We start from the raw sequence: 26,479 nt of genomic DNA, 5'->3' as shown, positions 1-26,479 counted from the left end.
TTATCCTCTTTAATAAAATCCCTTTGTGCGTCCAGGTGTCCGTGTGTGGGTGTCTTCTGGTGAAGTGCGCATGCGCGGAGCACGGTGCGATGCGCGATATTACTGTCAGAGAAAGTTAGAGGTGTTTTACGGAAATACAAACCAGTATTACTGCGAGAGGAAATTAAAGGTACACAATACAGTGACGCATATTACAGCCACATACAAGCCAGTATTACTGTCAGAGGAGATTAAAGGCATATTACCGACGCGCACGCCTGTATTACCGCCAGAGAAAATTAAAGGTATATTACGGACGTACAAGCCAGCGAACGTACAAGACAGTATTACTGTCACAGAAAATTAAAGACACACAATACACAGTGGCAGCCCACGAAGAACGGTCAGCTCAGCAAGTAAACATCAACAAAAGAAAGAAAAATACGACCAACAAAAAGAATGAGGTCAAAGTCCCTTGCCATTTAATATAGACTGTTCCTACTAATGTTTATGCACTACTGTTCTAGTGCCCGTTATTGTAACAGGCTAAATGACTAGTTAAATAATAATAATTATAATTATTATTATTATTAACCATTCCTCCCATATAAGTAACATTTCGGGGACTACCTTCTTCTAACTTTGAAACATTTCCAGACTTTGTCCTGTTCTTACGCAACACAGTACTGAAGTATTGTTCAATGCCCGAGTCACGTCACATATAGATTACTGTAATGCTATTCTATCTGGCATCCCACAAAAACTTATCAATTGCTTAGAACTTCTTCAAAATTCTGCTGCCAGGATAATATCCTACTGTTGTAAATTCACTGAACATATTACACCGATTCTCTCTCAACTTCACTGGCTCCCTGTTAACTACAGAATACAATACTAAATACCGCTCTTAACATTTAAAACTCTCCACAGCCTCACTGATCTCCTCCAGACTTACACTCCTCTCGCTCACTCAGATCTTGTAATTTGAGAGTATTCAGTCTGGTAATATGGTGCAGCCTTAGTTTGTGGAAGACAGACACAACTAAAGACATGAGCATAGAATGATGGTTGTCAATTTCAAACTGTGGTTCCTCAATTTGCTCCTTGAGAAAAAACATCATTAAGTTTGAGAAATGTTAACAGCTAACAACAATCTACATAGTGACTAAACATGTTTAGCCAAAACGTTGTTTGGAGGCTCACTTGAGCACATAAATGCATAACTTTGCTAGTTTAGCCTGGCTTAGCTAAAGTAAAGATTATAAAACGGGATTTTCTAACGGCCAAATATAACCAAAACAATTGTTCAGCCTTACCTATGAAATGTAATCCCTGTGATCTGGTTTGGAGCGTACAGCGGTTTGTACAATCCCAAGCAGCACATTATTCATTACTTAACTCCACAGCAGTGCCAATCACAATATGGCGGCGACGTTGACGTACGATTCTGCTGCTCATGAGGCGTCTAGTTATTCTATGTCAATGTTTAAGTATGTCACCATGGCAACTTGTTGGCGTACACGCTTTACGTCAAGTTTAGTTTACAGGTTGTGTTGTTTGGGCGCCACTTACTGACTTTGGGAAGCCGCTGGGTTTGACTGTTGGGCGCTGTGCGAGTGCGCTTTTGGCACGGGTTGCGTGTGGCATCCGTGCATATTTACAACCTTCGTAAACATTACTAAACGAAGGTTTTATATGCGGTGGTGTGTGCGTTCGGACGGCGGTTGTATTGTGACCTGAAGTTTAGTTTACAGGTTGTGTTGTGTTGTTTGGGCGCTACCTACTGAGTCTGGGAAGCCGCTGGGTTTGACTCTGGGGCGCTGAGGCGCAGTGCACGTGCTCTTTGATGCGTCCTGCATCCGTCGTCCTGCGTCCATGCATATATACAACTGTCGTTTAGTAATATAGATTATTATGACTGAAAGCAGCCTCCAATTCTAATAAGACTATTAGTGAATCAAAAGAACTCAGATGGCTGTGTCCTCTTCAAAAATTCACAGGAATTTAATAAATTAATTCCAAAGAATGTTTGTCGTAAAGTCTTCATGCCCCTTATTATCAGACACCTATGGTCTCGTGGATGGGTGACTGTATGGTAAGTGCGAAGTTTTATGGCTTTTGATCTGTATATGGACTTGTGCCCTTTAAAGTCAAATTTAAACTGCAAACACAAGCACTGCATTTTTTAAAATTCAAATTGCTTCACTTTGGGAAGAGAATTCCCTGTGGCAAACTAATGTACACCACAGTTGGGAAAAAAATAACTGACTTGAAAAATACAAAACTTAAAAAATTCACAGACCATACTAAGCCACCTCCATTGTCATCATAAAACAAAAGTAGCTGGGTGCTTTGTTTTGTTACTTTAGTTCTACAATAGTTTTCTAGTCAAGTTAGTTCAAAACTGCCAAGAATACTCATCTAAGTTTAAAAACATTAAAACTGTGCAAAGCGTACCAGAAATGACATCTTTGGTGCTCTTCGAAGGTAATTTTTTCCTGGACAAAATGAGAGGTTTGCCAGGAGTAGCACTAGTGGATGCCAAGCAGTCAATACTTAAAGCTGCCTCAGAAATGGACTTTGGCGATGGTATTGTCTTCTCAGTATCCTTGACAGTAGACGGTGTGCTTGCACTCTTTCCCGCTTTCTTCCTTTGAGCTTCAAGTATTTTTTGCTTGCTGCAAATATACTCCAGTTTCTTTAATATCATATCTTCTGTTTTACCTGGAGGTTAGAATTGGGAATGGGATTAATAAAATGCTGAAAAAGACATCTTCTACATGAACAATAATCTGCAACCAAAATATTAAAAGGTACTAAACTGTCATTTGTTTCTTAACAGGAGTAAACTATTCACATGGCAAGACTGAAGTCATCTGAGAAATGGATTTTGTTTTTTGGTTCCAAATTGCTTATTGTCTTTTAATTGTCTACTCAATGTTAATTATTTTAAATTTTCCAAACAGAGTGCCATATTTTGCAAATATTGGTGCTTCCTTGAAATTGCAGTAGTCTCTTAGTCGACATTAGCAGCCACAGTGGTTACCTTAGCGGCATCTTCATTCAGTAAATGTAATATTTGTTATAGATTTGGAAGCATTTGCATATATCTGACTTTTTAAAAATTTGGGGCACAATCAGAGAGCACCACATTCATTATACAAAACCAGACATGATTACCTATTCTGTTTTGATTTAGTTCCTGAAGAGTGTGAACTAAATATTTCATCGCCACTAATTAAAGCAGTTACTGCTATTCAGATTTTATAGATAAGAACCAATGGCTCAATTTCTTATACACAAATAAAAAAATAGAAATATAAAAATATTCTGCAATAAAGGTTAATTCTACCTGTCACAAAACATCCATTAAACAATTTAAAATAACAAAATAATTTCACTAATAACTATAAGCTGAAACAAGTTTAAAGCAGAAACAAGTATTGAATGGGATGCCATTTCATAAAAGATTTCATGATGGCTTAATTGTATTTGTGTCTCTTGTATTATTTTTTTTTATATGACATGGATGAGTTCTGGTTTATTAAATTAAATAATGTAATACCTGGAGTTATGAGTTATAAAAACAGGAGTGAATATTACTCTGGAGTGCTAAGCACATCCACAACAGAATTCTGGTACACACATATAATTTCTTTAACCATGTTTTCTTTTAGCTTTCTACTTTTGAAAACAGATGGAAAATAATCACACAGTGATCTGAAAAAAGTACTCTTCAGAATTATTGTGTTTCACATGGACAATCACATGGCTGATCTTCTGTCCCACACTATCAGGTGAAAGGCATTGTGACCTGGGAAGTAAGATACACCATAGCTCTCCTGTACAAAGACACAGGCCTAGTTATCATGGCTGCTCAGAATGCAACACCAGTGACCCTACTACAGAAAGAGCTTCCAACCTCGTAAGAGAAGTACCTTCTTTATCTCCTACCCGCCCAGAGTAATAGTGCTGTGAGCAAGCAAATGTGCACTCAGTTTTCTTTTTGAACACAAATAAGATGTTCCTTCTTTAAAAAAAGTTTCCATTCCAGTCAATGGATGGCACTCAGTTATCTATAATATCTTACCTCATCCTACAAAATGAAAAAATGCGAGTTTAACCGAGTTCAAATAAAAATTAACTGTGCAGTATCTAAAACTGATATACTTTGTTAATGTCTGAGAGAAATGGTCTTTTCACATGACCTTTGGTAGTCAGACCACAGGGCCAGCCATTGTTAAGGTACTTTCTGACAGAGATTTTCTGATATAATCTAATTATACAGAACTACCTTTCTAAAGGAAATTCTTTTAGTCCTGGTGTACCATTCTTTCACTCCATTTACAAATACTCAACTGCAGATCAACTTGGCAGTTTTGTTTACACAGTGAGAAGAACTGCAACACAAAATAATCTTAAATGTATACGCAGAAATTTCAGCTATATACTGTAGCATAACAAATCTAGAAGGGAATTTTAATATGTGATAGACAACTGTGCCCACTTTACTCAATCACCAAGTTCAAACAGATAAAACATTTGACCCTTTACTTTCTGAACTCTTATTCTAAATTACAATTGGGTGGACCTGGAATGTCAAAGAAAATACATAATGCCTTATGTATGATTACATAAAGCACTCTGTGATGGTGTGTTGCATGTAAGGCACTAACTAAAGTAAACTTTGAATATTACACATACTTAGCTATTGTTATTTCCACTGAAAACTCTGTACAGATTCTGTCAGTTTACAATGAATGATATCTTTACACATACAAGAGCTCACATTTAGATGTCCGAGTATCTGTGATGGCCTGCCTGCTGGCATCCAACTATCATCATTAAATTCCTGAACAATTTGAAATGTACTGTGATTATTAGTCAGGCGTCAAAGGCTGGGCCGGATTTAGGCACAAGCTAAATAAACTACAGCTGAGGGCCTCAGACTGAAATGACCTATCAGAATATCAGAAGTTCCCCCCCCCACCCGCTTATTACAATTTTACTTCATATTTCTAGATTTCTAATGTAGCCTCAGTTCAGAAACATACAAGCCATGATCACAGTGGTGCTGCACTACTAACCTGAGGCAACAGCAGTTTTCTTGATAAGAGTAGACCTCTTTTGAATGAGAAGATTTTTCTGTGCTTCTAGGCGGTCACACTGGTCCACAAGAGCTTGGATCTCATTACAGGCCTGTTTACAGTAAAAGAAAGTTTTTATGTATTCGTAAAGCAGCAAAGTTTGTATAAATATAACATGTTTATTTTATTTCACAAAAGTGAAACATCAAAAAAGTACATTATTTCAAAAGACCAATTTGGGATTTGGTTTGGGATTTACTCCCCCAAAATTAACAAGTAGTAACAATGCATACGTGCAACTGCTTAACATACTGTGTATGACTAAATTACAAACTATTTTAACTTGTATCATATACATTACTCATCAAACCATATGAAGTAAACCAATTACCTAATTCTGAGGTGTTCAGTATGTCAAGTGAGAGTGTATATTTAAAATGTAAATTTATTTGCTTATCATTATGCATTTTAAAACACTTAAGGTTAAAAAATAATTTCTGAAAGTCTGGTGGAACAAGAATGTGCCATTCAGGACTTAACAAATGCATAAACTACAACAGTTCACTTTTGCTCTTTCAGCATTTTAAAATTACATTAAAGACCTCCCAGAAACACATCACCTACTTATATCCACCACTCCATTTCACAGCCCGCAGAGCATGTCTGGAGTGCCAACGTCTTTGTGGCACATTACACTGCACAAGACTCAAGAGTCTGTTCAATTTACACTTCATTTTGCATCTATTTGGCATTTATGACTGACTAAAAAAATACTTAACAAAAATGTGATGCATTTTTGATGAAGTAAATAAACAAAAATAAAAATCTCCACATTTCACAAGAGTCCCTGAAATCACCTGAATGTTAACACCATACATACATTTTCTAACTTGCTTTTATATTTCATAAGAACACTGTCTAAATTTCAGTATCCATCACTAAAATGTATCTATGTGAAACTGGATCTGGGAAGGTTCCATTACATTTTGTGGCTACATACAGTTTTAACTGGTCAGAATACTTATGGAAGTATAATCGCTCCCTTTTTGACATTCAGATTTCTAATGAAAGTTACGTAATTTTGTCTTTACATTTTTTCCCCTCTTTTAATACAGTAGAGTCTCGCTTATCCGATATAAACGGGCCGGCGGAACGTCGGATAAGCGAAAATGTCTGATAATGGGAGATGTTAAGAAAAAGCCTATTAAAACGTCAAACTATGTTATAATTTTACACATTATGAGCCTAATACAGTGGAACCTCACTTCACGAACATCTCTGAACACGTACAAATCGGGTTATGACCAAAAAGTTTGCCAAACTTTTGCCTCTGTGCACGACCACACACTCGGTATAGGAACAAGCCAGTTTCCCTTTCGGTTTGTGTGCGCCGATGATTTCCGCTCGTGTTCAGTCTCTCCCTGTGCATTCCCTGTGCAGCGTTAGAGAGAGAGCGCAACAGACAGACACATGCACGGGAGAGAGGGGGGGGGGGACACGCGCGCACACACACGCAAGAGAGAGAGAGAGAGACAAGCGCGCACACACACGCGAGAGAGACAAATGCACACGCGCGAGAGAAAGAGAGACACACACGCGCGCGCGAGAGAGAGAGAGACACACACGCGCGCGCGAGAGAGAGAGAGAGACACACACGCGCGCGCGAGAGAGAGAGACAAGCACATACACACACACGCACACACACACACACACACGTGTGTGTGTGTGTGAGAGACACGCACACCAGAGAGGGCCAGCCACATAATCCACTGTAATCATGTTTTACAACAAAACAACAGAAAAATTTAACTGAAAAAATGAACTTAGCAACACAAAATAGACTATGCTCACGCTCGCAACTTGCAGTTCTTGTTGCCGATTGATGCGTTTTTTTTTTTGTGGTGGGACGTCGGATAATACAGAATGTTGGATAAGCAAGACTCTACTGTAGTTGTGAATTTGTAATGAAAATAAGTTTGGAACAAGATGTGCAATTATAATTTGTGCTCTAACAGTATTTTAAAATTGTAGATAGTTTAAATACCTCACAAGGCACTGGATATGATAAGACAAGATATTTTGCTCTGGCCCAAGGTAGGAGCATCTGAAATTTTTGAAGTGTTTATTAGCTTTTAAGGATACGACTACCCACCAAACTATCAAATGCACAATCCCAAGTGAAATCACAGCTGCATATGCCTCTCTCTATAGTTAATGTTATTCCATTGTAAGACATTTGATACAAAGCCCTGGAAACACTTTGCCTGGCTGAGAAAGGAGATGTGTCTTCTAAACTTACATCTCTCTGTTATAAAAAGAAAACCTGAGACGAGACATTCTCTTGTGCCGAGTATTAAAACAATGTTTTGACTTACCTGCTTTAGGATGTAAAACTTGGAAGCTTTTGGTAGATCCTGAAGACCTAACATTTCTTTCAACTTGTCAAAACGGAACCGAATTTCAAAGCGGCGCATCCGTTCTGTGGCTGTGTGGTTTAGACGGGGAGAAGTCTGAGCACTGCCACTATACTGTAGGTCTTCCATGCTATCTGATGGCAAATGCTATTCAAAATATCAGAGATGATTACAGTTATATTAAAACACACTATGAACATGAGTGTATCTAAGAGGTTTCTTTTATTCCCTCTGCATAAAAAATATACATTGTACAATGCAATTTTGAAAAACCAGGCAACGATCTATTAACTGAAAAGACATATATACACTTATGGTAAAAATAGATTTACTTCACAAAGTGCCAGTTTTGAAAATGAAATGCACAATTTGTCTTTGCACATATACATTCGGTGTTCTAATAAGCTTGTCTCCTCTTTCAACACCACTGTTCGTGTTTGGAAATATTCCACTAAATTGATACTCTACTTAGTTAAAAACAAAAAACTACCCAAGTGAAATGGTGAAATAATTGAACCCCACTGACCACATAATGTGGTCTTAGCCTTCAATCACTTTTTTATTATCTGGATAATGATTTTAGTAAATACAATGCTAACAGTTTGTTAATTTGCAGCCATTGCTGTATTTTGAATATTGGGTTTCTTTTCCTCACTAATTTTTTCATATACACCAGTGACCACTAAATAAAATGTATTTTGAATATGAATTACGTTAAAAGGGTACATAATCACCTAAAAATGACCAAATATAAAACTATTCTTCATAAAATTAAAATCTAAACAATATTGTGCACTTTCAAGATTAATACCAAATAAAAAAAATACATTTCTTATTTAGCATTTTCTTAAATGATTCAATCAAATAAAAAAAATATACACATGGAACATTTCCCTTTTAAATGTTACAAATATCAATGACAGAAGCAGGAGACATTAGGGCTCAGTCCCTTTTGCTTTTTGTATTTAAATGGATGGTACCGCCTATGTATTTAGTTTTATGCTTTACTTTCATGACAGTGAAATAATACATAAAGCAATACAATTTTAAGAAATGAAAATTTTTTAGTAATGCTGATTCAATTATTTATTATGAGAATCTCAAAGGTTCAGTAAATATGACAGCAGTATAATAAAAATAGAAATCTTTATAGACACTATAAGTTTCAAAATATGGAATCAAAATTCTCAAAATCCTGAGAATTAAAATAATTTATAGCAACAAAAAGTAAATTAAAATTTTTTTTTTTAAGTTTTAAGAGGATTTAAACTTACATCTGGATCTTTTTCCAATGCCTTTCTCTTGACTTTGCTAATATCAAATAAAAGAAAAAAAGGTTTTACTACACGTGTCAAATGTATTTTTCCAACTTCTGTGTTTATCAATGTTCTAATGAATATATTAGTAAAACTAAATAAATATTTACTAGTGAACGACCAAAGCTATACCAAGGGTATCCACAGATAATCATGAAAACAGTGGTATATGATAATAATGTCACATGTATAAATAAAAGGCATGACTAAACTCAGCCAGGCAAAGAACATAAAGAGTTCAACTTATAAGACTCTACTAAGAGTGCTACAGAAAAATTTTAAAAAATGGGGGGGAAATCGAGTCAAAACAGTAAACATTTAAGAACAACTTCAGAAGTTCTGTAAAAGAGTTTTGAACTAGTAAGAAGCATGTTTGTGCTTAGCATTCATACAATTTAATCTAACAATAAATAAGCCAAACCCGAAACAGAACAGGTTTATCCATTTTGTTTCTGTAAAAGAAGCATACTATATAATGTGCCAGCTTTTAGTAAGATTTTTGTCTTAAGTAAGCATGCTGTTATTTACCCATTTTAAAACACAAAAATCCCTACCACCGAATTCACTTTTTATAGGAATCTGTAATATTTTTTCACTCTGGTATAATCTGAAGTGTCCTGACTATTTAAACTGCAGTCATATGAAAAAGTTTGGGAACCCCTCTCAGCCTGCATAATAATTTACTCAACAAAAAAGATAACAGTGGTATGTCTTTCATTTCCTAGGAACATCTGAGTACTGGGATGTTTTCCGAACAAAGATTTTCAGTGAAGCAGTATTTAGTTGTATGAAATTAAATCAAATGTGAAAAACTGGCTGTGCAAAAATGTGGGTCCCCTTGTAATTTTGCTGATTTGAATGCATGTCACTGCTCAATGCTGATTACTTGCAACACCAAATTGGTTGGATTAGCTCGTCAAGCCTTCATAGACAGGTGTGTCCAATCATGAGAAAAGGTATTTAAGGAGGTCAATTGCAAGTTGTGCTTCTCTTTGACTCTCCTCTGAAGAGTGACAGCATGGAATCCTCAAAGCAACTCTCAAAAGATCTGAAAACAAAGATTGTTCAGTATCCTGGTTTAGGGGAAGGCTACAAAAAGCTATCTCAGAGGTTTAAACTGTCAGTTTCAACTGTAAGGAATGTAATCAGGAAATGGAAGGCCACAGGCACAGTTGCTGTTAAACCCAGCAGGTCTGGCAGGCCAAGAAAAATACAGGAGCGGTATATGCGCAGGATTGTGAGAATGGTTACAGACAACCCACAGATCACCTCCAAAGACCTGCAGGAACATCTTGCTGCAGATGGTGTATCTGTACATTGTTCTACAATTCAGCGCAATTTTCACAAAAAACATCAGTATGGCAGGGTGATGAGAAAGAAGCCCTTTCTGCACTCACACCACAAACAGAGTCGCTTGTTGTATGCAAATGCTCATTCAGACAAGCCAGATTCATTTTGGAACAAAGTGCTTTGGACTGATGAGACAAACATTGAGTTATTTGCTCATAACAAAAAACGCTTTGCGTGGCGGAAGAAGAACACTGCATTCCAAGAAAAACACCTGCTACCTACTGTCAAATTTGGTGGAGGTTCCATCATGCTTTGAGGCTGTGTGGCTAGTTCAGGGACTGGGGCCCTTGTTAAAGTCGAGGGTCGGACGAATTCAACCCAATATCAACAAATTCTTCAAGATTTGATTCAAGCATCAGTCGCAAAGTTGATCAACAAGACTTTTCAGCATATAATACGTGCTGTTCCAACGAGTCAGGAATGTCCTGCTAAAGTATTCTTGCTGGGGTACCAAGGTCTGTTTGTATTTCTCTAAGCCGCGAAATAGCGAGCTGTGAGTGCTTAAAATGAGTAACTATTCACCTCCCAATGGCAACACAGTGGGGAATGCTTCTCTGGCTCAATAAGCCTTCATTTACAGCAAGCTGCAAAGTGTGAGCCATGCAGCTTAAACTTTTAATGCCGCTTTCTTGAGGAAACATCTTTACGTTTTGAAGGGTTTGCTGTATGAGGCTACCGCTAGTGAGCCCGGTAGCGTCTGATTTAACTTTTGTTTTGGTACCGGAGTACCTGGAGGAAACCCACGCAGACAGGGGGAGAACATGCAAACTCCATGCAGGGAGGACCCGGGTTGGCTGTATTGGTTAAAATGTACACATCTGACCGATTTCAATGTCGTCATTTTTAATGAACATCGGCCGATAACAATACAGTTCCCGATATATCGTGCATCTCTGATTAAACTACACATGGAATCAGTCGGAATGTTTCTCTTTTCAGTTTGCAGTTAAAGATACTACTATATCAAATCTGTATTTTTAAAAATCGACTGGAATACACACAAGCCTTTTTCCCCTCTCTTTAAATTCTCCATTTCTTGTGTAACAAAGATTAGGTTTTCACTTTTTTACATGCTTCTTCTTCGCTCCTTATTGTACTAATGTACTGTTATTTAGGACCAAATAGTAGACAGGGTCTTTTTTTTTTGTAAAATGCATTCATATGCCAAAAATATCAAGTATTAATTGGAAAACACATCTGAGGACTAAAATAACCTTACATTAAACTACCAAGTTCAAATATATGCAGCCAAGAAATATCTATTGTTATTTACAACTTGAAAAATTGACAGAAATGGATGCCTATGGACTAACACATACGTGAATGACTAGGAAAGTTATATTTAATACTTTTTTAATATTATGTGTTGTATTAATCAACTATGGGATTTACATAATTAAGTTAGAAACTTAGTAAAAGCAACATAGTTAAATATTACTAGGAATCCAACTGAAATTAAGAATTAGATGGAATGGTAGCCTTCACACAGTAGAGATTTCCATGGGGAAAGTTAATTTGGTAAGATGTAGACCAGGGGTCCCTGCGTTGGGTGCAGACTAGCTGAAGAGGTCTGCTTGAAGTGAAAGACTGCAGCAGTTCAAGGCTGGTAAAGCTCATTTGCTGAATTACAAGGCTACATTTTATTTTTTTGGTTACTCTAGTTTTCTTACATATTTCAAAGACATTTAGGTTAGTTTAAGTGCAGTGTTTGAATTTATCCTATATGAGTGAGTGTGCCCTGTGATGAAGTGGCATTTTACCTAGTTATAGTTCTTGGCCTTTGTCCATTGTGAACAGGAGAAATTGTGTGAACCTTTTTTAAGGAAATGCAGAGTTACAAGGGACTCGTTGCCTGAAGTACTTGTCCGCTACACTCTCTTTAATCTTTACACAGCAAATTTATTCTAAGACAGGCATCTTTTTATGTAAGCATTAATAATCCACAAATGTTATGTGAAATAATCTATATCAAAATGAAATAAAATAGCAATTATGAATATGCGAGTCATTACATTGTTAAAATTAAGTTTTTTTTTTTTTTACTTATTTTTGGTTCAATAATATAGTTACCCTTCATTGAATTATTTCAGGTGTCATTTGTTTTTATTTAATAATGTGACTTTTCACATTACATAACATATTTCTGAATGGCTGTTTTAATTCCTGTTCTATTTATTTCAGAATGCCTCTTTACACAATGTTTTTGTCATTTGTCAATCACGACTAATGGCCTGAGCCTTTTCCTACTGGTTAACCCTTTGCTGTTGATAACTGCTGCCTGACTGTAGGTTGTAGGCTACCAAAGATGTTTTGTTCTACTTTTCTTGTATTCAAGCTAGCAAAAGCACAAAGGCAGTAAGTGCTGGGATAGGTAGTTTTGTAGTGAAACTATATGGAAATACATCAACAATTTATAGCTGTTCAGAGCAATGGGCACATTTATTAAATTCATGTTAAAGTGTACTTTAAAAGCCCAACAGCCTAGTTACATTTTCTTGTTGTTACAATCTAAGGGAAACACCTCATAAAATAAACAGACACCAAGGACAAGACAGTGCTAGTCTTGTGCGATTCCCCCTTCTTAATATAATACTGTCGGTATCTCCAATCACCCCTACTCACACTCACACGCGTTCACAACCTACTACTTATGCATGGGGCTGCCATGTATCCTCTCTGAAAGTTTCTATCTATTTTCTTGAAAGCTCTCGAGGTTTGTGGAATCCCAGAGCTTTCTGCCTCTGTGAAGCATTTAACCTCACCATCTAAACAGCAGTCTGTTAGCCGCACTATGAGGTTCTCAGTAGTTTAAGATCAAGTGAGCATCATGTCTGCACAGATGGTGATCTGGAAGCACAGTTTGAATCTTGCAAAAATCAGAACCTAGTCAGATATCTGAAAACAATAGCATGCTGTTCTTACTCAAGTTTCAGATCAGCAATGGAGTCTTTCATCCTTTCAATACGGCTTTTCTCCGATAGCTCCTCCACGGTCTCTATATCTATGGAACCCACATCACTCGACACCGACCATTCCTGTAAATGCAGAATTTGAGAAAATCATTAATTTATTGCAAAATGTTTATAATTTCTACAAAGACTCAAAACCTGAATTCATTTTCCTTAACATGTCAATATTCAGAACAAAAATATACTTACAAAAATCTATGTAAGAATGTTAGTAAACCAATGATGTCTTTTACTTTTACAAAAACCAAAGACTCTACTAAAATTATGAAAACAGGCATGTATAATTTATACTACCACTACAAAGATCCCACTGCTTCTATGAAACAGTTTTGTATAAAAATATTTCCAGAATACTGCAGCTACAAACGGCACAAATGCCAATAAATGTTAACAGGATCCTTATATCCTCATTTAGATGATTTTTTCTGCTTTTTTATACAACACTTTTAAATAACATTTACAATTTGTTAAAGAACTTCAAATTTAAAAAGAATGACTGGAGAATATTAGGAATTAGACGGTCTTACATCAGTGTTGTCTTCTGTACTCCGCAGATCATCTTCCGTCTCTGACTTGTAACAATCATCTGAAATATCTCCCATTTTTTCTTTAATGGACTTGCTCAACTTTTCAGTCAAATCCTGGCAATCTTCGAGAGGGTCTTGCAAAAATTCACTTCTGCTCTTGCATTCCACTTTCTGTTCAGAGAGAGGACTGCCACATGCAATATGCTGATCACTGTCCGAAGCATCAGGTTGTTGCCCACAGACCTGAGGTTTCTCAGCATTGGCATCTATAGCTACTGCGTCACGTAGGGTTGTAGCTGAAATTTTTGAACTGCCACAAAGTACCAGAACAGGCTGCGTCTTGAGGTCTAGCACTGTCTTGTTAACAATAGAGGATCTGTGTGTTGGTGGACTAGCTGTCTTATCTGCTACAGGACAGCTTGACTCCTGAAGACTCTCCTGACTAGAAGTATACGAGTGATCAATTTTGGTGTCCTTCACTTCCTCATTTAAATTTTCATCATTATTGCATGAGAGATTAGTGCTAACTGCTGCAGTATCAATCTTGTTTGAGAACACCTTTTCATCATCTGATTTACAAGGTTTCTTCAGGTCTTTTTCAATTATTTCAATGGATGATGTTCTGGCCTCTTCCACTGAATGCTCTTCTTTCTTCTCATTTGATACCAGTACAGAAATCTTTTTTGATTCATCTTTTATTTCTATGTTGTCTAGAAGTTTAGGCTTGTTTGAAGGAATAATAGGGATGAATTTCTTATACCCCTGCGTGCACCTCTCAATTTCAACTTGAACTTTTGGGACAATATTAGTTGTAGGAGTTGATGATGATTTTGGGACCTGAAGCAGAGCAAAGCTGCTAGCCTGCAGAGGCAGAAAACCAGTAGAATTACCACCTTCTACAGAAGAGTTGCAGGTGATTAATTTTGTCTCTTGTCCTGATGATACTACTTTAGTTAAGCCCTGGGGGGAAATTCTCAAAGTTAAAGTTCCAGGCTGGCTCACAAAACTGGATGCAGCAACTTGCTGCGTTGCCGGAGCTGAATTAACAGAAATAGTAGAGGGCAGAGATCCCGTATTTGTGCTTGTTGTTTCTGCTGGAGGAGGAGAGATTGGAGACTCAACTCCAGACTTTACAGAATTTCCAGATGAAAGAGATGCACTTAATACTGGATTTGTTGTGACCGTAGAATCAGAAGCAGGCTGCTGAGGTGCTGTTTGTGCAGTTAACGTAGGCACTAAATTGGGAAAAACAAAAAAGTAGAAATACATCTGTAATGAGTAAACAAAACAGTAATAGCTACTCTAAGTGCTTGCTCTAAGTAACACAAGTGATGTGATTTAAATTTCAATAAACTTGAAAGATGAACACACTTAATATATATCACTAAAGGGGTTGCACATTACAATTATTTAAAAAAAACACCAAACTAATTCAGTGTCATGAGATGCTTCACTGCTTAGTGACATCTGCCTCCTTTGACACTAAAACCTTCAATGCTTATTCCTCCATGGAGAAATGCTTCAAATATGTTAAGAGTTCCCAGCATGCATTGCCTACTTTAAATCCAACATCGTTTCAGTACGATTTAAAATTTAAACTTTGTCTTAGATATTCCTAAATGTCCCATTTCATCCAAATTGTGCCACTCTATTTTGGATTTGCTTAAGTTGTTGACGTTTTGCAAGGTCTACTGCTGGGACCATCGATTAGTGCAAGTTTTCTCTGGTCCCAAGTCAGGTCCAGTGCTACAGGTGGGGGAAAATTGAAATGCGCTGCCCCTTTAGTTTTGGGTGAAAGGTTTTTGAACAATTTGACTTGCTTAACTTGTGCCATTTGAATATAACAAAGCAGAAGCACTCATCAGTTCAATTGGCACTAAGAAGCTTGAAAGAAACACTTATAGAAAAATGGCCAGGTGCTCAGACACCCTCAGACCCAAAGCATATGCCTGGTGTTCCTATCTTAATTCTACTCCATCAAAACATTAGAAATAAATATGAAAGGTCTAAATTGACTTAATGTGTGTGATGTGAATGACTGGCTGAATGGATAAGAGTTAACAGGAGTGAATTAAGAGTGTGAGGTGTTTGTGCTTGGGGGGTGGGAGTGGGGGATATGAGACAGGACATGTAACCTCCTATTCAAAACAACATTTGCTCAGTGAGAATGCAGCCTGAGATGGAGTGTATTCGAAGACCCTGACCTACTGTGCTCACTTGCAGCATTACGACAGTTAGCTCATATTTTCCTCAAGCATTAACTGGTACAGTACATTAAAGGTAAGTTTTATGATACATTTTCATTGAATTGTACATATACATGAAAATTATATAATAATTACTACGCCTGTAACTTGCCCAGATCATGAGGTAGCAAAGCAGCACAAAACCACATTTCTTTTCAGGTCATATCTCACACACAGAATGAGATTCCTCTGTTTTCATTTGACCCAGCATTGACATCTAAAACTGAAGCTACTACTCTCAAGATGATTTCTAGTAAACTCTATCCATGCATTTTTTCTTTTTTTGATAGATGATGACTCTTCATTTGTTATATCACAGGTAGATCAAGTCTGGACATTCTCCTTGACATCAATTATAGCAAGAGGGGCCTTTAAATATTTGGATATTAACTTAGAAGTTGAGACTTTTTAACCAGTTTTAGTCAGTGCCGAGTAGAACGTCTGACTCTTGGTAGACTGGCTATAATTTAATTTTTATTCCCTTTGGTAGATTGTCTATTGCATTATGGATTCAAGTGTTTCATTTCTCCTGAAACAGTTTTGTCCCAGGTAGAAAGGCACAAAAAATCCTTTTTCTGTGGGCCCGTATAAGCTTCATTCATCTAAGCATGATGCATTACCATGCACCTGTATGATTAATATCAAACAGTAACAATATCCTTGTGTATTTGCAAAGCTGGACCTCTCAACCTATTCTCTAATAATGTGATAATAGTTCATAGTTCAAGGACTGATTAAAGAAGGGGTGTACTATCTTTTTCCAGGCCAAGATTTTATTTGTTAGATTTGGTAATCTTAACTCTCTTCATTGCATTGAAGTGAAAACCAGATTTCTGTATATTTACATTTTTTTCTAGCACCAATATACAAATTGTGGTGCAGCCACATTTATTTTTCCATTCATCTGCTATTTATCTGGATTCAAGTCACAGGGACAGCAGTCTAAGTACTGACGCTCAGACATCCCTTTTCAGTATCAACTCCTTCAGAGGGGGGAATACCACAGCATACCTTGGCCAGCTGAAAGGCGACCAGGTTTGGTTTCAGAGCCTGTGCTGTACACTGAAAATTTTCATAGAGGTTAATATGAACTACATTTAGTGGTTTGTGCCATACCAGAGGAAACTGCCCCTCAGACAGCATAGCTCTTAGGACCATCGGAACACAGATGTTTATTTTGAAATACCCAATATATTTCTAAATGTGTAACAGCTGAATATGTGAAATTGAACTTAATTTTTTAAAATCTTTTCATTCAGTTCTGAATTACCCCAGAAGCTGCTATGTAACACAGAGGCAATTTCTGAGCTCATCATCTAACTTAGACATTTTTGTCTATCACTTCCAGTTCTATGTTTAATTAGATTCTATTGTCCAAAAAAATTGTATTTGTGCCACTCTGGAAGATGAGCGGAGGTCATTATGTCTAAATTCTGAATCTTTTCATAATGTGTGGCTGTCATTGATCTAATATTTTGGATCTTTCCCTTTCGACTAAAAATTCCTTTCACTGTTTGTACTCACTTAACTGTATTATACGCAGAAACCTTCCATTTTTCAAAAAATAAAACAAACAAAACACTAATGTGTGATAATATTCAATAAGGTTTAAGACTGAGAAAATAAGTCAACAAAAAGGAAATGTCTTACCTGTTTTCTGAATTATCATTTGTTGAGGATTAGATGAGACGCCTGCTCGTAGTTGATTCAGGGGGACAAGTTGGATTATCTGACCATTTGGGTGGCGGTATAAGTTGGTCCCTGTGGCAGAGCGAATGGGCTGCAGGATCAGTTTCTGCCCTGGAGGTGGGCCCAAAGGTACACTGGAAGTACTTGCATTAGTACTGCCAGACTGAACTGGAATCAGAAGAAGGCGGGTTCCAGGATTCTGCTCAGTTAATTTAATTCCAGAAGGTACTGTCAGCAGTGGAGTTGCAATCTTGGCAGGGTTTGCTGTTAGAACATTGATGTAAACACCATAAATAAGGCCACAATAGAAAGATCCTCAGAAAAATTCAGTTTATATTTAAAATTTTAAAAAATGAAAAGCATAATTATCTTAGTCAGTCCTTGGGCCACTTAATTTAATTATTGTTTATGATGCATCTATATCCTTATAGTAACAGACAAGAATAAACATCCAAATACACAAGAATGACACAAAAGATCCAAGAGCTACAGAAGTGATCAGGCCACTGTGAGATATTCCTTTTGACATATTTAACAATTTCATGGATCTCTCTCCTTTTCCTAACTGCTAGTTGTTCAGAATTATAAGGAGAGAGCCCTTTACAGGACTTTAAACTAAAACTCCCAAGAAAATTCAAGAGTTCACACTGGTTAAACAAAGAGAAACTTCCTGAACATCTTTTAAAATTTATATTTCTAAAATAACAAACAATTTTGATGGCTTAGAAAAAATTAATTGTTTACCAGGAACCAATGAACAATAACGTGTGTTAATTCAACAACATGTAGTTGGCTTGTATAAAAAAGCCAGAATAGTAGTCAAGTAACAAATAACTTTTGAGAGGTATCCCACTCTAGCTGTTAGAACAGCCAAATTCCAGCTGTATAGTACTAAGTACGTCTTTGGCAGTGAGTGTTTAATCGTTATGTGAAAAAAAAAAAATACTCGCTAACATCCCTTTAGCATATGTGGACATGCCATGATTTGAGCAGTATCTATAGATAAATCTAGTATAACAAATACATTGCCACACTTACAATTTAAATAAATAAATGCAAATTTCATATGTGGAATAAAGAAAGACACCCCCCCCCCCACACACATTTATCACAACCTCAAATACCTAAAAGTAGAATGAGGTGCAGCAGATCAGGTGAAAATGATTAGAATATCATTAGAGAGGATGTCCGAGGAACCTGGCTTCTTTAAACCTCAGATATTTAGTTTGGTTTGCTCTTTGTTTTTGAAGCATGTGCTACCACCATGCTGAGATAGAAAGAGCTCTCAGAAACCTTCAGAAAGGATTACAGATGCATATGACTTCTGGAAGAAATTTAAAAACATCTCCAAACATTGGTAAATCAACCACTCCACTGTCCGAAGGATCTACAAGTGGAGAAGTCTTCAAATACCTGCCAACTTCTCCCGACCAGGTCACCAAAGCAAGTTTAGCTCACAAGCAGAATACAAGATGCTGAAAGAAGTCTCTACGAACACCAGAATTTCATGGGACCTACAGGTAATGCTTACATACTTGATGTGAAAATGTACAAATCTACCATTAAAGAGACTGCACAAATTAAATCTACATGGAGGCTATGTCAGGAGCAAACCTGTGCTGTCTAGAAAGACTATCATGGCAAGACTAAACTTTGACTATGAGGACCTAGGCAAAGATCAAGGGGCATATTTATAAAACTTGTGTACACAAAATGAGGCTTGAAATGTCCGTATACAGCTTCCATGTAAACGCTGGGATTTATAAAAGAAAACTCAATGAGAGAACATGCATATATTTATGGCAACTCTGACCCATCGGTATGCAAAACTTTGAAGAAACTGGGAAATGACACCCTTGATCAAGTAGGGAAATTAACACAATAAATCATAACACTGAGCCGTTATTAGAAGGTGTTTTGACATGACAAACATATGCATCGCAAAAGTGATACATTTGATTTGCAGAATGTATTTAATTCCCTTTTAAGAGGGCCAATTCTGTGTACATACACTAAAGAACTTTTTTGGGTTTTCATTAGCTTATATCAAATACCTGTTGTCCCTTCTCAGGGAACCGACTTGACAGGTCAGCAATATCTTAGCCAAGCTTCAATCCATCATGCCTTCTGTGCTAGAAGCTATTAACCAATTGATGAGGTGCTACGTTCAGTATTTATTTGGTGTGGGTGTACAAACATAAAACATAACAGGTTTTTGCCAGTATAATTCCTAATTTAATCAGAGAACTTTACTGCATTCATAGTGCAATAAGGGCACCTAGGCAAGAAAGAAGCTGCTTTTGTTAACTGTAAGTATACATTTATTTTGAGGCAATGTAGCTTTGGCAGACGACTTGCTGATGGAGCTGTATGTGGTTGGCCAGCTTGATAGTAAGATAACTGGCTAACTGTTCAGTTTTTCATATGGCCTATGCTATTCACTGTCACAGCAATCATAGATAGATAGATAGATAGATAGATAGATAGATAGATAGATAGATAGATAGATAGATAGATAGATAGATAGATAGATAGATAGATAGATAGATAGATAGATAGATAGATAGATAGATAGATAGATAGATAGATAGATAGATAGATAGATAGATAGATAGATAGATAGATAGATAGATAGATAGATAGATAGATAGATAGATAGATAGATAGATAGATAGATAGATAGATAGATAGATAGATAGATAGATAGATAGATAGATAGATAGATAGATAGATAGATAGATAGATAGATAGATAGATAGATAGATAGATAGATAGATAGATAGATAGATAGATAGATAGATAGATAGATAGATAGATAGATAGATAGATAGATAGATAGATAGATAGATAGATAGATAGATAGATAGATAGATACTTTATTAATCCCAGGGGGAAATTCACAATGTCGTTACATGTGCCAGGTAATAGTGGGTAATAGCTAACCTCTCAGATGCTGGTGGCTTATGACTTTCTCTGATCTACAGAATGCAGACGAGAGTCGCTACAATGCCACGCATGCAACTGACACAACATGATAAGTCAGCTTCACAACTGCATATGTACGAGGATGATTAACATAGTCCATGATGATTGTGATTAATAAAGGTTAATTAAGAAGAAATGTGTGTATGCTAGGTTTTATAAATTAGAATTTTCTTTGGTACACGCATTTTCTTGTTTTTTGGAATAATTATATGTTCATGATCAACTTCCTACAAAGTTTTACAAATGAAACCCCAGGACTTCTAGAACAATGTGCTCTTGACAGGAGAGTCAAAGACAGTTATTTGGTCGCAGTACCAAAAAGACACATTTTATCAAAAAACAAAGAAAGCATTTGACCAGAAGACTCTGATGATAACTGTGAAGCAAGTAGATGGAAATGTAATGGTTCAGAGGGTGCCATCAGTGGATGCTAGATCATCAGTTCAAAAGAGTTCAACTGAAACTGGATCTTGTAATGTGACTGATTCTAAAAATACCAATAAATCCACAAAGGGATGGCTGAAAAGAAATAGTTTTCTGGAAGGGCCAAGTCAAAGCTTGGATAAGGATGAAGATTGGGGACTTAAAACAGGCTGTGTACACAAATATCATACAGCTGAAAAAACTCTGTGGGGAAGGGTGGGGAATTTTTTGTTGCTGTTAACATCAGAGACTGGTAAACAGTTATATGAAATGCTTACCTGAGGGGGCACTTTCTGCTATTAGAGGCAAGGGGGTGCTTCGTTTTTTCCACACATCGAAGTGGTCTATCCATAAATTTTTCATTGAATTCATTATTGCAAAGTAAACACACGCCCCCCACCCCCACTACAACACCTTTATTACAAGATAATGTTTGATTGAAGATCAAGTCTTGATATGTCCACATATGGTTAAATAAAGCATGGGGTGTACTTTCTTTTTCACATGACTGTCTATATAATATCAGAATACAAATAAATATTAATATAATAAAATGTAACAAGAATTTCTTATGCTCTTTAAAATCTTATTGGGGTGCCTCAAAGTGAGGTCTGAAAATTGTCAAGGTGAGACAATTTGACAAATATAAAAATATCAGTTTGTATCAACAAGGTTATGAGAGAGCAACAAATATTATTCAAGATATTGCATTCTAGCAGTCCTAGACACTTGAAGAAACTGGGCACAATAAAGACAGCAATCACAGTACATAAGAACATTAAAGAATCTGACAAATGAGAGAAATCCATTCAGTCCATTAAGCCTTTTTGTCTAGTTAATAACTAAGCTGTCCCAATATCTCATCCAGATTTTTGTTAAAGGCTTTCATGGGATCTGCTTCAAGTACACGTCACGGTAGTTTGCTGCAGAGTCCCTCAACTGTTTGCATAAAGAAGTGCTTCCTTGTTTGCAGTTTTAAATGTTTCACTTCCACTTAATTTCCACTGATGTCCTTGAGTATGTGATTTGTCCTTAAGCTGACAAAAATGTTGTGGGATCTACTATCTACTCACTGCCTTTGAGAATTTAAATACCTGGATTAGGTTCCCCATGCACTCTCCCCTGCTCAAAACTAAATAGGTAAAGAACATATATATTTTTTTTTGAGTCTGAAAGAGTAGGACATGTCCTTAAGTCCTGGGATACATTTGGTTGCTCTCCTCTACACAGCTTCAAATGCTGCTATGTCTTTCTTGTATCGTGGTAACCAGAACTACACACGACACTCCAGATGCGGCCTTACTACTGCATTATATAGTTTGAGCATAAAATCCCTTGACTTGAATTGAACAGTCTCTCTATTATATAAAAAAAAAATCCTTCAATGCGGCCAGACTTTTTGAAGACTTTTTGGAAGAGAGATTTTTTCAAGTCCCGCGAGACAAGACTTTTCCCTTGAGATTTTTTCAAGTCACGCCATCCTCTTAAACATTTTAAAATAAGACCACAGCCTGCACAACTCTCATTCGTGTGAATGCTTTTGTCAGACACACTTCCTGCGCTCTCAGCTATTATACATTTTAATGTTTTCCTCACTTTAAGTTCCCAATTAAAGAAGACGTATTATGTCCAAATCTTATTGAGGAATTTCATCACGAATGGTTATCAACATACCAGGAAACGAGGAAGTCAAACAAATTAACACCAAAAATGTTTATCGGTTACACATCAAATTGGTTAAATATGTCGAAAAATGTTGAATGGTTACACGACAAATTGGTTAAATGCGTATCAATAGACTATGCTGAAACAGTTGGTGGCGAACGTGCGGAAGATGAAAACAACAACTTACAATATCATGAAGAATATCTACAACCGTTAACAACGTCCGGTCTTACAACGTACGAAGTACTGTAGAAAGAAGGATGTATCCAAGAAATGTAATGTAGTACTTCTTCCGTGGATAACATTAGACAACAAAGGAGATCTTGATATACCATTCATATTAAAACGTTAACAGTTTCCGGTGAAAACAGCTTTTGCAAAGACAATTAACAAATCTCAGAGCCATACATTTGAAAAAGTTGTTTTATTCAATTGAGAAACGAAATTCAATCACGGGCATTTATACATTGCATTGATGCATATGTATCAATTCCCCTGAAAATAAAAATCTGTTTAAATTGTACATCCAAACCCCCATACACGAGCGGCTGAACCGCAAAGAGGCTAGCGCGTAGTGCAGGCCAGGGGGATGGCAAATGAAGCAAGCTGGGGGAAAAGCCCCCTAGTTTTTAATGATATGATCTAACATTTTATTTGTCATTTTAGTTGCTTCTGTGCATTGATTTAGCGGACATATAACCCTTAATCCCTTTCAGAGGTTGCTTCCTGTATGACAGTGTCTCCCATCCTGTATTTATAATTGGTGTTCCTTTTGCCCAAGTGTAGCACTATTCTACATTAAACAGCATTTTCCAGGTGTCCGCCAAGTTCTGAAGGTTGTATAGGTCTTTTTGAATTGTTTTTGCTGCCTCCTCAGTGTCTGCCATCTCTCCAATTTTAGTGGCATCTGCAAATTCAACATGTTTACTAACTACACCAGAAATAATGCCATTAATATAAATCATCCACTGATGACCTCGCTCCATGTGTGCATTCTTTTCTTATCTGTACTTATCTGTACTCCGTGTACAAACAGAAAAAGCTATCTACATCTGAAGAATGGTACTTAAAGGTCACTTCCTTAAGAGACAGAAGGAAATGCAGTGAAGTTCTTGCTCAGCATCTTGCATAGTTATCTGGTACCAGTTCACATATTTCAAACCAAGTGAAGAAAACTTAAAAGGTATGGTCTCAGAAAGTGTGTAGCAGGTAAGAAACCATTCTTTCAAAAAGGCATTGAGTAGAAGAGACCATGCAAAGCATGGAGCAAAACTTAATGGCATTGTGTCTTAGAGTTATGAATTCAAATCTTTTGATTTAATAATATATCCGTATGTAAGATGAGTTGCAGAGATGACTTTTTGCATATATGTTCTAAAAACAGAAGACATTCTTGTTACTTTTTAACATTATTTACTTGCATTTATTCTCATCTTATATAGAGTTTCACAAGTAAATTAATACTTACTTAAAACACTAACTTTAAAACTAACTTTATAGCATAGCCTAACACTTTTGCACAGTACTATAATGAGTAAGAGAGGTCAAATTGTAAATAAATTAATGATTACAACAAAAATAATTAAAATGTTTCTCTTTAGAGTGCAACATTTGGAATCATTTAATAGAAGATTTAAGTTTTGGATGGTTCATATGCTGAGAGTTTACATGTACTTATCTTATGATGCAGTTAACAATGAAACAGATTTATAGGTTCAAAGAATATGTTGACTTCAAAACAGTCAGTTTCAAACCTTCTGATTCAAAGCTCCAAATTAAAATGCTTCAAAACAGGACCTTCAACATCTTAGCTTAGTTTTCAAATCTAAACTATGGATCAAAACAGATCACCAAAGAAGCCATTTAGGAGATGTTTGCATGACGTTTCATCATAATAATCTAAGTTCTAATTAAAATTTGAATGGAACAATTAATGTGTATTAATAGTACAACAACAAAAAAAGAAAATCAGATCCCAAGATTGAGTTTCCCTAAGGAAAGACACACGCAATTTCCTTAGTGTATAAAAAAAAAAAAATAAAAACACCACACACAACACACACGGGTAATAATCAGGCAATACAAAAATAGACACTAGCACTTAAACTTGACTACTTTTATCAAAACAAAAAACAAAGGAAAAGAAATGAAATGCATTGAACTGCACAACAAAAATCACTTTACTCAAACCACAGTTGATGTGCAAACTGTCACAATTCACAGATGGAAACAATGTGGCCCATGTCTAGCACAGCAGCATGGGTAGAGATGCAGGTGGCAAAGAGAAGGCAAGCAAAACCAATCACAAACAGAGTGCAGCATCACAACTGTGCTGTCTGATGCAAGGCTGAGCTTACCGGATTTGAGGTTTGGTGAGACAGAGAGGAAGGTGATGGGAAAACTCAGGGGCCCAGTGGGCAGTGCTGCAGACACTGTTACAATGTTGGCAGAGCTGGAAGTACCTGTGCTTGCTGAGCTGCTGACTGCAAGAGAGGTACTGCTGCTTGGTGCCAAGGGTAAATCAAAACTATTGCTGTCCAATGTTTCAGTAGCAAATCTTGAGGAAGGGGTTATATGCTGCGACCCCCCCACATCTGCTGTTTGTGGGCTTCGCTCAGACAGAACTGAAGTGACCACCACCAGTGGGGCTGGTGACATGGAGAACTTCTGTACCTCGTTGATGGATTTAGCGGAGCTTATGTTAGGCAGATTCTGAGGCAGGGAGTCAATCTTGTTGACCACATACTGGGTGAAAACATTCCCAACTATGTGCTTCAATACTGTAGAAGGGGAAGAGAGTGGCGGCAGATTAAATTTAAGAGAAAAACAAAATCTAATGAAAAATAAACTTTCTGGTGTGCTGATGCTTGTGGGCTTTTAAGCTTTTATCAAAAATATGATTCTAGATTACAGAATACCCTGAAAGGTAGATGCTAAACCCCATGTAGATAGAAACAGTGACGATTTTAAATGCTGGGGTCGTGACTGAGTTGTCTATTGTGTTAAAATGATTCCAAGCCTAGCAAAAACAGAGCAGGGCAAGGCTACTGTTCCTCCAAGTTATTAAGATTAAGCGCATGGGTGAATGGAGAGGACCTTCCATGTAAAAAGTAGTTCACACCATAAAGCAAACATAACTATTTCAGTTATTTTTGTCCTACATAATTAATTTTTGCTCACATCCACTTCAAATTAAGATTCAGTTCCATAACTGAAATCATGTTCCAGTAAAGCTTCTATTTTAAAATAAACTTCTACCTTTATTTTCCAGAGATCTACCAAAACTCTAAGAAGCGAAAGGTTGACTAATGACATACTGTGTCATTCAAAATTTTCAAAATTTAACAATGCTATACACCACTGCAATAGTAATGTCACTGCAATGTAACGAATAATGAACGTTTATCTGCAGAATAAATAATTTAAAAAACAAAAGCCAATTTTGAAAGTTAAGATAATCTTGAAATAGAAGAGAAGTATACATTTTACCAGATTTAGATTGTTTTATCCAAACACTAAGTGATCACTTATTCTTGATAATTTAATATATATTCCATACGTAAACAATGAATAAACTTTTTATTATAGTAACTGTCCACCTAAGACACATCAACAGACTTATTTTAAACACCTGATAAACCCACTACTACCGTTGTCCCTTTTTACACAAAAAAGTGTGTTGTAGACCATGACATAAAACACATCGTCAATGCCACACAGTACTGTAGTGGGTATTACCACCAACAGTGACAAGACATATACGGGGAGTCTGATCAAGGTTTTACTGATTTCTATGGCATGGTAACAGTTTGTCTCTCATCATCAACAA

General features: G+C 36.6%; 1 protein-coding gene across 4 annotated transcripts in view; it reads right to left on the bottom strand.

Annotated features, from left to right (window-relative positions):
• The window catches only part of mgaa (MAX dimerization protein MGA a), an 89,821-nt gene that overhangs the window by 4,747 nt on the left and 58,595 nt on the right, over positions 1–26,479 (bottom strand). For all 4 annotated transcript variants that reach the window (XM_051919710.1, XM_051919707.1, XM_051919708.1 and 1 more), the window contains 7 exons: positions 17,539–17,841; positions 13,643–14,877; positions 13,069–13,181; positions 8,755–8,791; positions 7,442–7,627; positions 5,067–5,178; positions 2,437–2,703 (listed from right to left, as the gene is read on the bottom strand). In XM_051919710.1, the coding sequence (XP_051775670.1) occupies positions 2,437–2,703; positions 5,067–5,178; positions 7,442–7,627; positions 8,755–8,791; positions 13,069–13,181; positions 13,643–14,877; positions 17,539–17,841 (2,253 nt within the window). The remainder of the gene's footprint in view (positions 1–2,436; positions 2,704–5,066; positions 5,179–7,441; positions 7,628–8,754; positions 8,792–13,068; positions 13,182–13,642; positions 14,878–17,538; positions 17,842–26,479) is intronic.

This window comes from Erpetoichthys calabaricus, chromosome 16, assembly GCF_900747795.2.
Source record: "Erpetoichthys calabaricus chromosome 16, fErpCal1.3, whole genome shotgun sequence".
NCBI classification, from domain to species: Eukaryota; Metazoa; Chordata; class Cladistia; order Polypteriformes; family Polypteridae; genus Erpetoichthys; species Erpetoichthys calabaricus.
This window is presented reverse-complemented; position numbering and strand designations above follow the sequence as displayed.